Source organism: Danio rerio, chromosome 16, assembly GCF_049306965.1.
Source record: "Danio rerio strain Tuebingen ecotype United States chromosome 16, GRCz12tu, whole genome shotgun sequence".
NCBI lineage: Eukaryota > Metazoa > Chordata > Actinopteri > Cypriniformes > Danionidae > Danio > Danio rerio.
The window spans coordinates 12,193,243-12,209,214 of NC_133191.1; the positions used below are offsets into that span (position 1 = coordinate 12,193,243).

General features: G+C 33.2%; 1 protein-coding gene and 1 long non-coding RNA gene across 2 annotated transcripts; one reads left to right on the forward strand and one right to left on the reverse strand.

Annotated features, from left to right (window-relative positions):
• Positions 1 to 682: 682 nt before the first annotated feature.
• On the forward strand, positions 683 to 4,468 carry LOC110439006 (uncharacterized). Its single transcript, XR_002457446.3, has 4 exons — positions 683 to 717; positions 843 to 886; positions 2,842 to 2,979; positions 3,055 to 4,468. It is a non-coding gene; the product is annotated as an uncharacterized lncRNA (long non-coding RNA).
• Positions 4,469 to 8,145: 3,677 nt separating this feature from the next.
• cxcr3.1 (chemokine (C-X-C motif) receptor 3, tandem duplicate 1) lies at positions 8,146 to 13,949 on the reverse strand. Its single transcript, NM_001089430.2, is given in 3 exon segments — positions 8,146 to 10,293; positions 12,266 to 12,649; positions 13,911 to 13,949. Coding segments are annotated over 2 exon segments (1,104 nt in total). The 5' UTR covers positions 12,647 to 12,649; positions 13,911 to 13,949; the 3' UTR covers positions 8,146 to 9,570.
• Between the last annotated feature and the right edge of the window lie 2,023 nt (positions 13,950 to 15,972).

Here is a 15,972-nt window from a genome sequence, read left to right on the forward strand (position 1 = left end):
AATATTTCAATTTCATGTTTAATTATAAAACACATGATGTTTGCTTTATCGTTATCACATATCACGTGTGTGTTTTGTGCAAACAGTAACAGCAGTAAGGCTGCAATATAAGTAAATGCGAACACGGGCGGACTGGGACAAAAATTCAGCCCTGGCACTGTTGCCACATGAGCCCAAATTACCACTCCGACACAGCCCCACCCACGGACACGCACATTCACTATTTATTTTGGTGTAAAGATGGTGAAATAATATGACATTTTTGCCAGATTTTGATAATCTCCGGGTAACCTTGGATTGGGTCGGCCCATCTTGAAACCAGGCAGCAGTTGCCGATTGGGCCAAATGCTTAACATTTATTATTATTATTATTTTTATTATCATCATCATAATATCACATCTAGCAAGAGATTAAAGCTGTCTGCATTTAAAAACAATACATATTTTAAAAAAAAAACGTCCGCCCCTGAATGTGGACTGAGTTTGAATGATTATCAGATGCCAATGTAATATGGTTGACATGATAAGGCCATGACACGCGTGATTTTTTTTCCCCAAACCAGTTCAGCGCAAACCACGCCCCCTACGCGAAAACCCCACCCCGCAGCTGTGACACGCGCGATTTCATTGGGCAACGTTGTTACTTGTCGTCTGAGAAAGAAGTTCAGAGTTAACATCAATCAAGTTCGTCTCTAATGGATCTATCGTTGACAAACGGTAAACACTTCTTGCTTAATAATGTTTAATATTAATAATTTAGTCATGGAGATGTGAGTGTATGTTTTTTATAGTGTTCATTTTATTTATTTAATCTTTATTTTATCATTTTCGATTGCCCTCAGGAGAGTACGATTGTAGTCCCAAAGACCAAGCTGCGGGTCTAAAGGTAAAAAATACATTGTTTTTTCATTTAACACACAAATTTAGTACACAGTCTTTCAAAAATTTGGGATCAGCAAGGATTGTAATTTTGTTTATAGAAGGATGCTTCAGTTAATCCAAAATACAGAATTAAATAAATGCTGAAGTTAAAATAATGCGTTTCTTATTTACTGAAAACTAATTTAATTAAACTGTTTCCAACAATGATAATAAATCAGCATTTATAATGATTTCTGAACTATGGTGTGACACTTGAGTGATACATATAGTGTGAGACTAGAGTAATAATGTTGATAATTCAGCTTTCACATCGCAGGAATAAATGATCGATTTACATCAAAATATAAATATTACTATAAATTTCATTAACATTTCACAATAATGCAACTTTCTGTATTTTTATTAAAGTGAATGCAGCCTTGGTGAGCAAAAAAAGCTAATATTGATCTCAAACGTTTGAACAGCATTAAAAGATTTATAAATAATATAAATTATTATTATTACTTTTATTGTAATAAACTTGGCTTACTGTAAAATTTTGGGATATCTCAGTTAAAATGCTTATGGGTGAACAGTCTTTCAGGTAAATTATTTCTACTTTTACAGAACTGGTTGCCTCTTGAGAATAAATACCACTTCTGCACCTATCGCTTAGGCCGTACAAACAGTAAATCACATTTGGGCCACACATGTTTTGAAGCAATTCTAAAAAATGCATTGAGAGATTTGGGAAGTAAAGGAATGGGTAAAAAAAACTTAGTGAGCCTTGAGTAAGTTGGAGAGTGGCAGTGACAAAACCTAAAAAGGGACAATGTAAAATCAGTTCATTCTTTGTTACACTATATATATGTAACTCACTGAAAATAACTTTACATTAAATATTGTAAACATACATAGTTCTACTGTTCAAAACATTTTAGATTCTTCATACAAATTGAGATGTTTATTAATATATTTTGCTTTAGTGTGCCAGTTAGAAATCTCAGTTAACATTGACTTGGTTAATGGTTTGTAATAGTCCAGTGAGATTTTTACCCTTGTGATGGCTCCAGTATTTGTATAAACTTAGGACAGGTCATATGGATAGATGACTGGATAGATAGATTTTCATATGCACAGCCACAGTGATTCTGCAATCATATAGTCTCAGCCTCAGACATCATGCCAAGCAACTTCTGATGCATATGGCACACTTTTCTGGAAATCTTTTTAAAGATCCTCAGTCATCCTCTGATTAGTTTAAATATACAGGATTTCTGTGAGTTGACAGCCCACCTAGAAACAAGTCTGTGCAAATAAAATAGCTGCAATGGTTATATTGATGACAGCACTTATTAATAAACCTATAGCTTTCTGAGACATTTAGTGATTTACTGCCTGCATGCTTGTCTGTGATGATAGGCATTTATTCATTGGATTTAAATGCTAAATAATTAAAAGTATCCAATATTCACTGCATAAAAGCTTTAACTCACGATATTGACAAACTTGCAGGTATGCTTGTATATATGTGTGTGTGTGTGTGTGTGTGTGCGTGAGCGTGTGTGTGTGTATATATATATATTTTTTCTAATGGCAGTGTAAATCTTCAAATATTCTGTCATTTTGGTCATAAAGATAAGAGAATGACCATTCAAAGCAGCAACTGTTTTTTTTATTTTTTTATTTGTGGATACTCACAAAAACAACAAAACCTTGCTTTTATAGAACAAAGTAAACTTTCACTCACTTATCTCATCTGAGGTGATCTTTAGGTAAAAATGCTTCATCAAAATAATGAATGAATCTGAAAACAAATGCTACATACATGTCCTACAGATTTCCTGTATGTTTTGTTGACAGATCATTTAGAATATTGCTGCATCATTGTTGTAAACGTTTGAAATTTTTAAATGTAAAATAAAAATATCTAACATTTCTGCACACTTAAACATTTAAAAATTTATATTTTTTCTGTAGGCTCATTACAGGTGCCAGCACAATGTTCATGTTCGATCAGGCATGGCTAGTCAACAACGGCTGTCCAAAAACATGCTGTGGGGCAAAAATGGTTTGCACTTTGGTAAAGACTGTAGACAAAAGGGGAGGATCAAGTAGGTGAGTTAGAAATGTCAAAATTGTACTAATAATTTTTTTTTAAGTTTCTTTGTGTAATTTATTTTCATTTTTCAGGAACAATGAACCCCATATTCCCACTTACTCAACCTCTGTGCGCTTGTAAAATGTGCATTGAGGCACAAGGTTGTAGGGGTCACTGTAGTTGCCACCACCGCAAGAGTTAACTCTGTTGAGATGCCACCATGTCAGAGCCTGAGCTGCCAGTTGCCACCAGAGCTATTGATGCCAGATTCACAAGAGTTATTGTCAACAGAACCGCTTACAAAGCCTCAACCACATTCAGACCCATTCCAGCAAAACTGCCAGAGCCCGTGGTGCTAGAGCTGGCAGATCTGCTGCTGCCATAGCCAACGGTTCCAGAGCCACCGATGCCACCACCTGAGCTCCAAGATTGGCCACCTCTGCTAGAACCAACTAACCTATAAGAGCCACTCTACCTATTTCTAAAGTGAGGACAATTTATGCTTTATAAATCTCTAATAAATGACAATTCAAGGCTCAGTGTCAAATGAACAGTACACCTTTGTAATCCTATCTAAAAATAAAATTACTGTAAAGTTTAAACATTGCCGAATAACAGGAGTGTCAAAATATGACATAAAATTGGATAAAAAAACAACAACAATATAATATTTAACAATATATTATGATACAAAATTATAATGTTATTTAGCGAAGTTTAAACTGTACGGTAACTTTATTTTAGTTAAGATTGCAAAAATGTATTTTTCATTTGATGCAGATTCATTTATTTATCTTCAAATGATAAGAAATAAATCAAGTCGTGTTTTTTTCCCCTGTTTAGAAGATAACTGAGCCTTTAATTGTTATTTATAAGGGATTTATAAAGCAAAAATAGTCCTCACTTTAGATTAGGTCACAAAACTGGATGAAGTTAAAATACTAAAGCATTTATTAACATACAAATTAATTATTAGTATATGCCTGAATAATAAGATATATAAATGTTAATTTGAATGGTTTATTATTTACTTATGCGTTCTAAATGATCTTTAAAAGCCACAAAGTACTCTCAAATAATTGGTTTGTAAATGATACAATACTTAAGTATTGAAAAAATGATTATTAACAAAATATGAAAATACAATCATTAAGCACATTATAGATGTGCTTATAAATCAAGAATAGAGCATTTGTATCTGTAGTTACAAACTGCTTACTAAATTCTGTTAATGTAGAGTTAATGCTTAACAAATGATAAATTAAATTTGCTAATGCTTAATAAATTATTAGCGTGTAGTTATTATAAAGTGTTACCAAAATGTGTATTGTTTATTTATTTTTTTATCGGAGGGCTCTAACAATGAATATTATTGCTGTCCAACTGATTATTCTCATTTTCTGGTCATTAAAGGTAAAACAATAGGTACTGTGAGAGGAATCATATTATGATCAATTTTAACTTGTTTTCAGCATTAAATGAAAGCCTTATTTGAAAGGCCTGCAGAACATATGTTGTTCTCATTTGCAGTTATTAAACATTCAAACTCTGTATAGAAACAGGTATAGTTCAATGTACTTGTGCTTCAGTTGATTTTCATCTGATATGCAGATTATGTGCAGTGTTGGGTAAGTTACTCTGAAAACGTAATTCATTATTGATTATTACTAATTATAGTTTAAAAATAAATACAATTGTATTTTAAATAACTTTTTAATTCAATTTAATTAAAAACTTAATTACTCAGTAAATTATTACTCAATATTATAAAAGAAATATCCACAAATACCAAAGCATAGACAATAGAAATAAAAAATGTAATTCTTTAAATTTGAGTCTAACAGGACCTTTTAGTTTCATTAACCATTATATATTTCAAATATTTTCAAATTTGATACCATATTTCATACAGACCAATAAGCATGTGTAATTGTTGGACAAATGTAACATTCTTTAATTAAAAAAATAAGTTATTTTGCAAAATATCTGAATTTTGACAACAAATTATACACATTCCTATCCCACTTCTCTGAATTAACACAAGATATTGTCAGAATAAATCTTTCAATTTAACTATTTTATACTAGACAGCGAAAGATAAAGAGGTTATGTTTGCATGCAGGGGCTGTGTTAAATTTATAATAATTAAAAAATTTTTTTAAATAAATGTTATGTTTGTGTGTTTTTTGCTGGTTTTTGTACTTGAGTAAAGTTTTCTCATTGTTAAGATGCTGTTGTGTGTGTGTTTACTTCATGTATTTTTGGCACTATTTTTATTCATTAAACACAGCTTTTTTACATAAGCTGTAGATTGTTTGTACTACGTTTTATTTCATACACGCACTTTGTAAACCTTTCGTATTTTAGGTCTTTTATTAAAAAATAGTTTGTGTTCGTTGCCATTGTGATGAAGCTGGAGCTGCTGGACCAATGAAATCGAGCCACGGACGTGAGTCACAGTAGCGGGGTGGGGTTTTCGCGTAGGGGGCGTGGTTTGCGCTGAACTGGTTTGGGGAAAAAAATCACGCCCATGACACTATTGCCACAATAACGACACCTTGTGGTTATTTTGATACAACAGCTCATTTTACTTCCCTTGTGGTGCATTTTATTTGCACTCAGCATTCGTTTCAGAATGTCTACAATCTATGGTAAGAAGCTAAAAAAAATAACACTGGAAAAAATAGACTTTTTGGTCTGAAAAAAACAAACAAACAAAAATTCACTCTGTTTTATTTGTTTGTCGTTTTAGTTAAAATCATTATGACTATGTTTCACTTGTATACTGTCGATTTAAGTAGGTGCTGTAAGAAAAGATGGATTATGAGTCTGTCGTTACTGGACTCGTGAATGTGAGATTAACCTGCTACTGCTTCTCCAATAAGGTAGGAAATTAACAGAGGTGGGTAGTAACGAGTTACATTTACTTAGTTACATTTACTTGAGTAAAATTATTGGGTAATGTGTACTTTTTGAGTACATTAAAATGTGTACTTTTACTCTTACACAAGTAAATTATTAGAGAAAAATCCTTCCTCTTACTTCGCTACATTTTACGGTGCTCCTCCGTTACTGTTAAATGATAATAAAAATGATCAGTCTGTTTCAGCACTTTTTTACTCTAACTCGAGTAACTTTTAAGATTGTTACTTTTACTTTTACTTGAGTAAAAATTTCCGCAAGTACTTGTACTCTTACTTGGATACTCTACCCACCTCTGGAAATTAAACATGACAGGAATGTGGATGATGTGTGGATAATTGACACGGCTCACCATAACTAAGAAATGATCTGTTAACGAGGAGGTAGTATGTCCCAAAGCTTGCATTCTCTTCTGTAACACACTCAAAAGTATTTATTTTTCCTTCGCAAAATGTACATACTTTTAGGGCGTAGTATGTGAAGTGTTTAATTGGGGTAGGTGCAAAACTGTGCAGAGCTAAGGCCCTCTAGAAATTGAGTTTGGGACCTAAGATTTACATGGAGGGCTATTTTTAAGCTGTTCTGCAGCCAGCCACCAGAGGGCCATGAAAACTTGTTTTTAGGATGTGCACACAAGGGTAAGCAAGAGTACACCATGACCCCATTGTGCTAAACCATTTTAGATCAGTTGAACTAAAGGAAGGTAACGAATTGTACAAAGTAATATGTTATGAGCTATTTATACTGAAAGACTTGGCCTTCTCTTGGATCTTTTTTAGAGGAGCCATGATATCAAGTCATAATCAAAATATCATGAAAAGTTAATTTATAGCATTTATTTAACCCTTTGATGCACTACATGGGTCTAAAGTGACCCGTCTAAGTTTTTTCTCTATTTTATAGCTTGCGCATCAAAGGGTTAACACCAGTCTGTTTCAATAAGATTTTTCCAATTGGTACTGTGATGCATTTATTCTGGGACTGGGACATGGTACAAGGCAGACTGGATAGAGATCCATTAAATGGTTCAGAAGATTGTTGAGAAATCTTTTGCCCTATCCCCAAGTATTTATCATTAAATGTAAAGCTGAATTACACCTCAGTCATGGCCTAGGATCTGTTACATTTTGTATAATTTTGCAAATATGGCTTTTTGCAAGATAATATACTTTAGTTTCTTCCAAAAATATGTGGTTGAATCAGATTTCTATCTTCTTATACCCTTAGGGAAAAAAATACTTTTTAGTTTACGTCAGAGATGAGAGGTCTGACTACTTTTGTCATATCTCCTCTTTGGGACTTTTGGGATTGAAGACTTAATGACTATTACTTTTGCTAGTCACCCTTTACTGAATGTTTGAAATGCTATGGTTATCATGGTTGATAATGATTGGTTGTATGATTGTATATGATGACATGATAAATATAAATTACTAATTTTCAGTTATTAGCCAAAATAATTAGAATTTCTTTATGCTGTTACTGAACTCTGTAGCTCAATGTTGCAGTCATTAACACTTGTCGCCACCTACTGGCAGTGTTAGCTCATATTCATTGCATTATTTTATCAGTGATCACAGCGCTACAACCCTGATAATATGTTGATTCAATGATCCATTTGTTAAGTCAAACACTTGCTTCATTCTTGAAAAAATCATGCATCTCAGTGAACGAAATGACTGGCTCAATGACTCACTTATTAAGAAATGTTTAAGTCATCTGCTGCCACCTACTGGCAGTTTATTTGATCTTTTAAAGGATCACATTTTTTAAAATATTTAATGATTCTTTACATTTTACATTTAATTTAGAAAAACCTGATTGTAAAAAGTATAGTTCAATATTCTTCATAATACTGACCAAATCCCAATTTTAAAACATTACAAGACAGAAATACAGTATATAAATTGCCATTTTCAAATTGAAAATGTGATGTGTTCTACTGTTATCAGCAAGTATTGGTTCCGTTAGAATATACAAAAGCATTTTAAAAAATTAGGCAACATTTTATGCAAGCGCCACTGTCCATTTGCCTTGTATTTTAGTAGGAATAATGCATTAAAATAACAAAGCATTAAGCTTTTTGTTATGCCATTGGTTTATAAACAAGAACCAATATAATGGTTCAGTTTTGATTTTAAATTCAATAAAAAAGAAATCCAGTTGTATTTTCATTTACCTTTTTCCTATGTAATTCACATTGTGGACTTGGACTCAACAAAGGTAAACTCGAAAGTAAAATAAATAATCATAAACTGTAGCCATTTTGCTTCTGTTTTATTGTACTGCAGTTTTACAGCATTAATGAGACAGACCTCATAGATACAAGATTAATGCAAGCACAAATGAAAATGTTATATATCAAAGTACATATTATTATGTAAAAGATTTTTTAAAATGTATGTACAGCAAAGAAAGATACCGAAAAAATAGAACATCATACAGTAAATATCAAGAAAGCATTACTAAACAATACATAAAAAACTCCAAAGCATAATGAATAATATAAAAAAGTAAAAAATATATATAAAAAAGTAAATATTAAAAATATATAAACTTCAGCTTCCCACAATTTTTCAAAATCATTATCCAGTTGAGTAATTGAAAGTGATCTATTTTAACATAATATAACTTTGATCTCTGTCCAAAATCGCAGGCAATCAATATGCTTGAGAAAGCTAAACAGTTGAAAAACTATGGTAGCTGCCACATGTGAAGAGCTTAAACATCTAAATTCATGTTTTAAAACATTCTGCGTATTAATCAGCACAGTCTCGACATTAAAAACTGGCTCAAACCAAGTATAACTATGTTTATTAAAACTAAAGTAACATTAACCTCCAAAACAGAAGATGACGATGTTGTATGATTTTTTTTAGCCATTGATTTTATTCCTCTGTTGTCAGAGGACAGCTGTGTTTGGAGTCTTAGAGTGAAATAGATAGATCGTCTATCTAAACATGTCTACATTTTTTCTCTATAGCGAAAATTTCAAAATGATCAATATTACACACATTTTAACCAAAAACACCTCAACAAAACATTCACAACACTTCGATCACATGAGTGTGACGAAAAAAAAAGATAAAGTCTCTAATAACTACATTTTCATCTTAGACCGTTGTCCTAATTGTAATTATTAGGGTCGTTTTTTAATCACAAAGGACTCTATTTGAATTTTGTGTATGTCATAATAATAGAAATGGAACATACTCGTATAAGATATGTGACTGAAAGAACTAAATTAGAATGAGAGACAAAATATGACAACTTGAAATGGTACATACTGTATCATCGAGACCAAGTATGTGTCTTGTAACACTTTAAAATACTGTGTATTTTGTATGACATGCCATTTACCCAATCTGTGTACACTAATGTCAGTTGTAGTTCCAGTTGAGCTGGATTAGACCTGGATTTTTTAAAGTAGGTGATTTTTTTAGTTCCCTCAATGGTGATTTCTATAACTAAAATCATTCCCAATTCCTGCTGGGTGAACACATCAAAATTAGGGTACTTATGCCATTAGCTCTAATACTTTTTTCTGACTTTTTTCCTTTTTTTATAGTCATTGTCATTGGTGTGAACGACAACGCCTGAGTTCTTGATTCCTCTTGCATAATACAACAATGTTTGTTAACAATTACAGGAAAAGATACTGTAATGGTCTGATGGCATTTGATGCTTCAGAAAGCAGATGTGTGGGAAGTGTCCACCGACTCTGACCATCCCGAGCTCCTCCGAGAAACCAGGCCTGCACGGCCCTTCAGCTTGAAGCCCAGAGGTCGTAGCATGTCCAGCAGGTGCTGACGAAATTTCACCCCCACAAAAGCATAAAGAATTGGGTTGACACAGCAGTGCATGTAGGCCAATGTTGAAGTGGCTGTGATCGCAACATCCAACGTGGTTCTGGTCTTGCAGGACGTTTGGTTATTGTCAGTCCTGTTGGTATGTATTGTGTCAGCCATGAGGGCGATGTTGTAGGGCGTCCAACTGATGAAGAAGGCCAGTACCAGGGCTACAATGACATGGATGGCCCTCTTCTTCTGCATGCACTTGGAGCCGAGCAGTAAGCGCAGCAGAATGCTAGTGTAGCAGAAGACCATCATTATTGCTGGAATAATGAAACCCAAAAAATGATAGATCAGACGATTGACCAGAACCCAAAAATCAGATAGAGCTTCTGAATTAACACATTCTGTTCTATCCTGACGTCTGGAGTCCTTGTTGGCACCAAGTAATATCCAATCGGGAATGGAGAGCAGAAAGCAGAAGAACCAGACTATCATGCAGCAACAGTGAACCGCCATGGGCTTTTTACGGGAGTACATTTGGACTGCATGGACGATGGACAGGTAGCGGTCGAGACTGATGCAGGAAAGCATGTAAATGCCACAGTAGAAATTGATCTGATGAAGAAAGATGCAAATGAAGAGATGTGATTGTAAACCTAGAGCAAATATTTAAAGGAACAGTTCACACAAAACACTTTTGATATTACCAAAGGAGTTTATGCTGAAAAAGGTTGTTCCAAATCATAAGCACACTAAAAATACCGTTCTATTGACCTTATTATAAAATGCGGAAGTGCACCTGTTTTCGCTATTGTTTTAGAACTTCCAATTTAGTCGCCTATGGGAGAATTGACTAGGGATAATAAACGGCAGAAAACGGTCAAACTACTTGTTCTACAAACAAATGTTTGCATGACTATACAGACCAAGTAGAATAATATAATATAAAAATATCAGTTTGCAACATCAAACAGCGAAACGAGCAGTTTTTAATGTCTAAAAATAAATGGAAGTGAATGAGACAGGAAGTCTCAAGCCAAAAAGATTTAAATGGCTGCGCCCACTCGTCGGTGAAGGATAAGGTAAATAGTAACGATGCAACAGGCACGTGTGTCCTGGTGCTCTGCTTTCTTTGAAGTAATAATCTTTTTTTTATTATTTTTTTTTATTTGAATCTATTTATTTTTTTTTATTTGAAGGTTGGGCTTTTGCCTGTAAAAACAAACCTCGAAGAGGTTCTTTAAAGTAAAAACAAAGGCTCAATTAAGTGTAATTCTATTCTAAAAGCAGATGCCGTTTTTTATTAATTCTTTGGCTTGTTAAAAATGCCATATAAACATGATGTTACTTTACAGAATTCTACAACTTATTCAAACATCTACATTGTTTATATCAGATGCTTTATTTATTTACCATTTTCTAACTGCTGTAATTTTAGTTGCTCAGAGGAAAGTCATAGCTCATATATTCATATAATATTACCTTTCATTAGTGTGAGTGGCTCAAGAATTGTTAAGAGTTTATTGCTGCTTAGGGATTTAGAATGTTTTAAACATAAAAAGGAGCAAAAAAAAAAGCACTTTGCTGTGAGCATAAGAGCCTTCAAACTTATAACATCACTGTTGTAACATCACTTAAAGATGTCAGGTTTTTTACAGAAAATAAAATTGGTAACACTTTACAATAACAGTACATGTATAATGATGTATTAATATGTTAACTAAACATTAGTTTATTATGAATAAATGATCAGTTAAAGTATGCACTAATCATGAATTAACTTTAACTACAACATGAGTCACATGAGTTCATGTGTAAATAACGACTACCTTAATTACTTGTTAGTACAGGTTGGTAATTAATGTATTAATTAACATTAAAGTTTAAGCTAAATGTAACCAACATGAACTCATGAGCTGTTAATGTATAGTTATATCATGACTTTACTTGGAGGGGCACATCACTGTTAACTCATCCTTAACTACTCATGAACTCCTATTCATGTTGATAGAATGCTTTTCTATTGTTATTCAGTGGAAACTCGCTAGTTGGACGTGCATAAGGAGTTCATGAGTAGTTAAGAATGGATTAATGATGATGGCCCCTCCAAGTAAAGTCACAACATAATTATACAATAACATATCATGAGTTCATTATGGTTAAATTAAGCATTAACTAATGTGGTAATTAATACATTAATTAACAAACAATCATGTACTAACAAGTAATTAAGGTAGCCGTCATTCACATATGAACTCATGTGACTCATGTTGAAGTTAAAGTTAATTCATGATTAGTGCATACTTTAACTCATCATTAATTCATAATAAATAATGTTTAGTTTACATATTAATACATCATTATTCATGTACTGTTATTGTAAAGTGTTACCATAAAATTATATACATTTGTCCATACAATGAAAATCCTTGAGGTCCAAAACATGTTGATTTAAAATTTGATTTGATAATACTGATTTGTCTCCCATTAACTTTAAATGTATGCATGAAACAGCAAAGAGAACTGAAAGTTATAAATTCATGCAAAAATCAACACTGCCCCTATCCAAAAACATTCTTTTCCTCACCCTGAACATAGCTCCAGTCAGTTTGCAAAGTGGTGTGCCAAAGATCCACTCCTTCACCGCCTCTACAGCCCAGAAGGGCAGTGTTAACAGCAGCAAAATGTCTGCCAGGCTCAGGTGGAGGATGAAGATGTCTGTAACATTCAAACCTGCTCTCTTCTTCCACAGTACAATCAGAACCAAGCCGTTTCCCAGCAGCCCCACGACCGCTGCCAGTGAGTAAAGGATTGGCTTAAAAATGCTGTCAAAGTACATGCTGGAGTCTTGAGTGCACACAGCTCCTGCGCCATAGCTTTCATTGTCATTGTAGTCACTGTAATTGTAAAGGTCTGTGTAGTCACTGAAATCCTTCATACTGAATGTTGTTTTTGAGTCAACATTCATTTTCTGGGGAAAAGAAAAGAATCATCATCCATTTTATTAACAGTATATATATTTTTTTTCCTCTATGCAATCATTTCTTGTAAATGCAGTATCAGTTTAGTCTTTTACTTTAATTTGTAGTTTTAGTACAATGAAGACAAATTAAAGCGTTTTTGCTGGACTAACACACATGACCAGAAGGGGGCAAAAATTAGATGAGACGTGACTGCAGGTATTCAAGCTTTAAAGTGACTTCTATAAATATATCATTATTTTCTCAGCATTTTATAGTTCAAACCTTTTTTCAAATATTTTTTCTTTTGTTTTGTTTTATAAACTTCATGCGCATTATATAAAGTGTATAAAAAATCTTTGAAAAAAGGTTTAAACTATAAAATGCTGAGAAAATAATGATATATTTATAAAAGTCAGTAGGTTCCAATGTTTTTTTGATGAAGCAAAACAGTGTAAACGTCCATCAAAATATCCTATTTCATGTTGAACAATATTTTTTGTTGATTTCATTTTTACTTGTTTCATTATGAAAATGATGTATTACATTGCTGCGTATTTTAGTGATCAACCAAACCCCTTTTCAATTATACAGTTTGATTCTAGAGTGAAATATGTGATTTTATTAGTGCAGCTATTTATCAGCTTTGGCACAAAATCAATTGATTCACATTCATAGAATCACTCAATTGAACAAACAAGCGAAAATGTAAAACCACACTGGCCACAAAAGAAAATCCATCACAAAGAGCATTCGTCATACAGCAATCAAGCTTTAAATCTGCTGTGATCTTTGTTTCTGTTGCTAAGATGGCAGTATTTCAGTGGACATTCCTGGTAAAGGTACCGTTTCATTGAAAATGAGCCTAGCACCTCTAAGTGTTATGAACCCTACTCATTATGGGAAATCATGTTGATTAAAATAATGTTCAGTGATTGAAACCTGAAAGTTATGGAGGGGATCTCTGTCACCCCCTGGTATTTCCCTTCAACAAAAGTATCTACTTGTTCTGGTAAAATGCATCTAACATTTTAAAACTTTAAAATCATAATTAAAAGTTTTTTTTCAATACAATCTTAGCACAACAGAATCCGCAAAATCCCCTAAACTTCTTAACACAAAATAAAACCTTTAACGATAATCTTTAAACATAAAATACAAAAGTTAAACATTCATTTGAACATTGTTGAACAGTCAAATGTTATGAAAGAATGTATATAAAGGGTTTTAGGATAGTAAGGGGACGAGGAACAAGAAAAAGAGACAACATACCTTTGTAAGTGATCACGCAGAGGTTGAGAGGTGCTAAAATGATTGGCACATTGAGAGCTAGTCATTAATAAACCTAAAGGTCACAGCATGCAGATGTGCAAAAGAGAGAAAGGAGGAGGAGACAGTGGCAGGGAGCACCAGGGTTCAAAAAAGAGGAAATATGATAACGATCAGTTGTCTGTCATTCACAGTTCTATTTTAAATCATTTTGATTTCTCAATGAAATGTGATGCTCTGTGAAACAGAAATATGATGCAGATTACAGAATGAAACCACTTTTGCTCATGGGTTGTGGTTTATCTAATTTAAACAATTTTGTTGATAAAAAGAAAGAGATTGTAGAGGCAGTTCTGTTTTCTAATTGATGTTATCCAGTCCTGAAGAGTGTCTGCCATTCACAAGTCTATTTTCAACATTTCACTGTTTTTACTATTTTCAACATTTTCATTTTAATAAAGTCACACCAACTTTGTTATGTATTGCCTGTTTTTGTAATATAATATAGTGCTTTCATATCACAAATATTTCAAATGCGTTTATCTTCCATCAGTATGGCTTAGAAATTCTCCATTTTAGACAAAGAATTGCTGCAAAGTCAAACCTTTCAGTTCCATTTACTTGTCTCATCCTTATGACGCTCCTTCAACGGGATGTTTTTTTTCACACCTTTGCACCACGTCCTGTTCTATACTTTTCTCGTCATCTTCACTTGCACACATTGCTGCTCACAAATACTTTAGTGCTTTTTGTTGTCTGGTTTTGGTTTTCTATCTCATGTGCAGAGATTTTATTATAGTGTCAGGTTGTGCCTTACTGTTAGACACCAGCTGAAAGCTGCATGAAAATGTTTGAAAGAATAGAGAATAGAAATCTTTGAAGCAAAAGAAAGAGGAACTGGGAATCTTTATAGCTTTAGCTAAAATTGTGCTAAGTTAACATAAACACTGGTAACCTTAAACTAAAAATGAAATTCACATGCTCCAGTGACTAACATGTCAAACATTTCTGAAACCGCACCTTACGTCAGGTCAGGCAGCAACACTAGTCTATTTTTGCTTTTAATTTTTGCAAGCAACACAAACTAAAAACATCTCACTGGACAAAGTAAGGCAAAAGCACAAGCACTTTTGTTAAAGACTGTAAACTCAACTTGTGCTGTAGTCAACTTGTTAAAGGATTCAGTCGCCCAGACAATTTTTTTAACTGGATGAATCAACATTTAGAATGAATATCTTGAACACAATTAAATGAACCACTCATTTGTTTGATCACTTGATAAATAAGTGATATTATACAAACTGGTGGTGGATAAGGAGATAAGGGGACACTCAAAGTGTAAAGCACTTCCAGAAAAGCGCTATATAAATGTAAGGAATTATTATTATTATTATTACTCTTAGAACAGGATCAGGGGTGCACATGAACGACTCCTCTTGCAGTGACTGTGTATCTATTGACATACTTTAAGGAATAAATCTGTAATCTTTATTTTACTTATTTACAAATCAAGCAAAGTATTTTACTTGCTAAAATCATAGCTCAGATACTTAGTACAGCCACAATTTGAATTGGTATTAAAACCTTTAGCCAACAAAGATATCTAAGCAAAAGTGAACCAATAAAATCCTGATATCTGAACCGGAAAAAGGCTGCTGCTTCAGCAGCTTTGAAGAACTAATAATTACAAACAATGATAATGTAATCAGATTGAACATATGAAGAATGCTCTGGTTACAAAAATAACCCATGTTTCTGGATGAGGGAACGTCCCAATTACGAACGTAACCCACATTCCTCGAAGAAGGAATGGAGATGTGTGTCAACTGAAGGAAAGCTACAGTTGAAGTCAGAATTATTAGCCCCCTGAATTGTTAGCCCGTCTGTTTATTTTATTTCCCCAATTTCTGTTTAATGGAGATATTTTTTTAACACATTTCTATAATTATTTCTAATAACTGATTTATTTTATCTTTGCCATGATGACAGTAATATTTGATTAGATATTTTTCAAGACACTTCTATACAGCTTAAAGTGACATTTAAAGGCTTAACTAGGTTAATT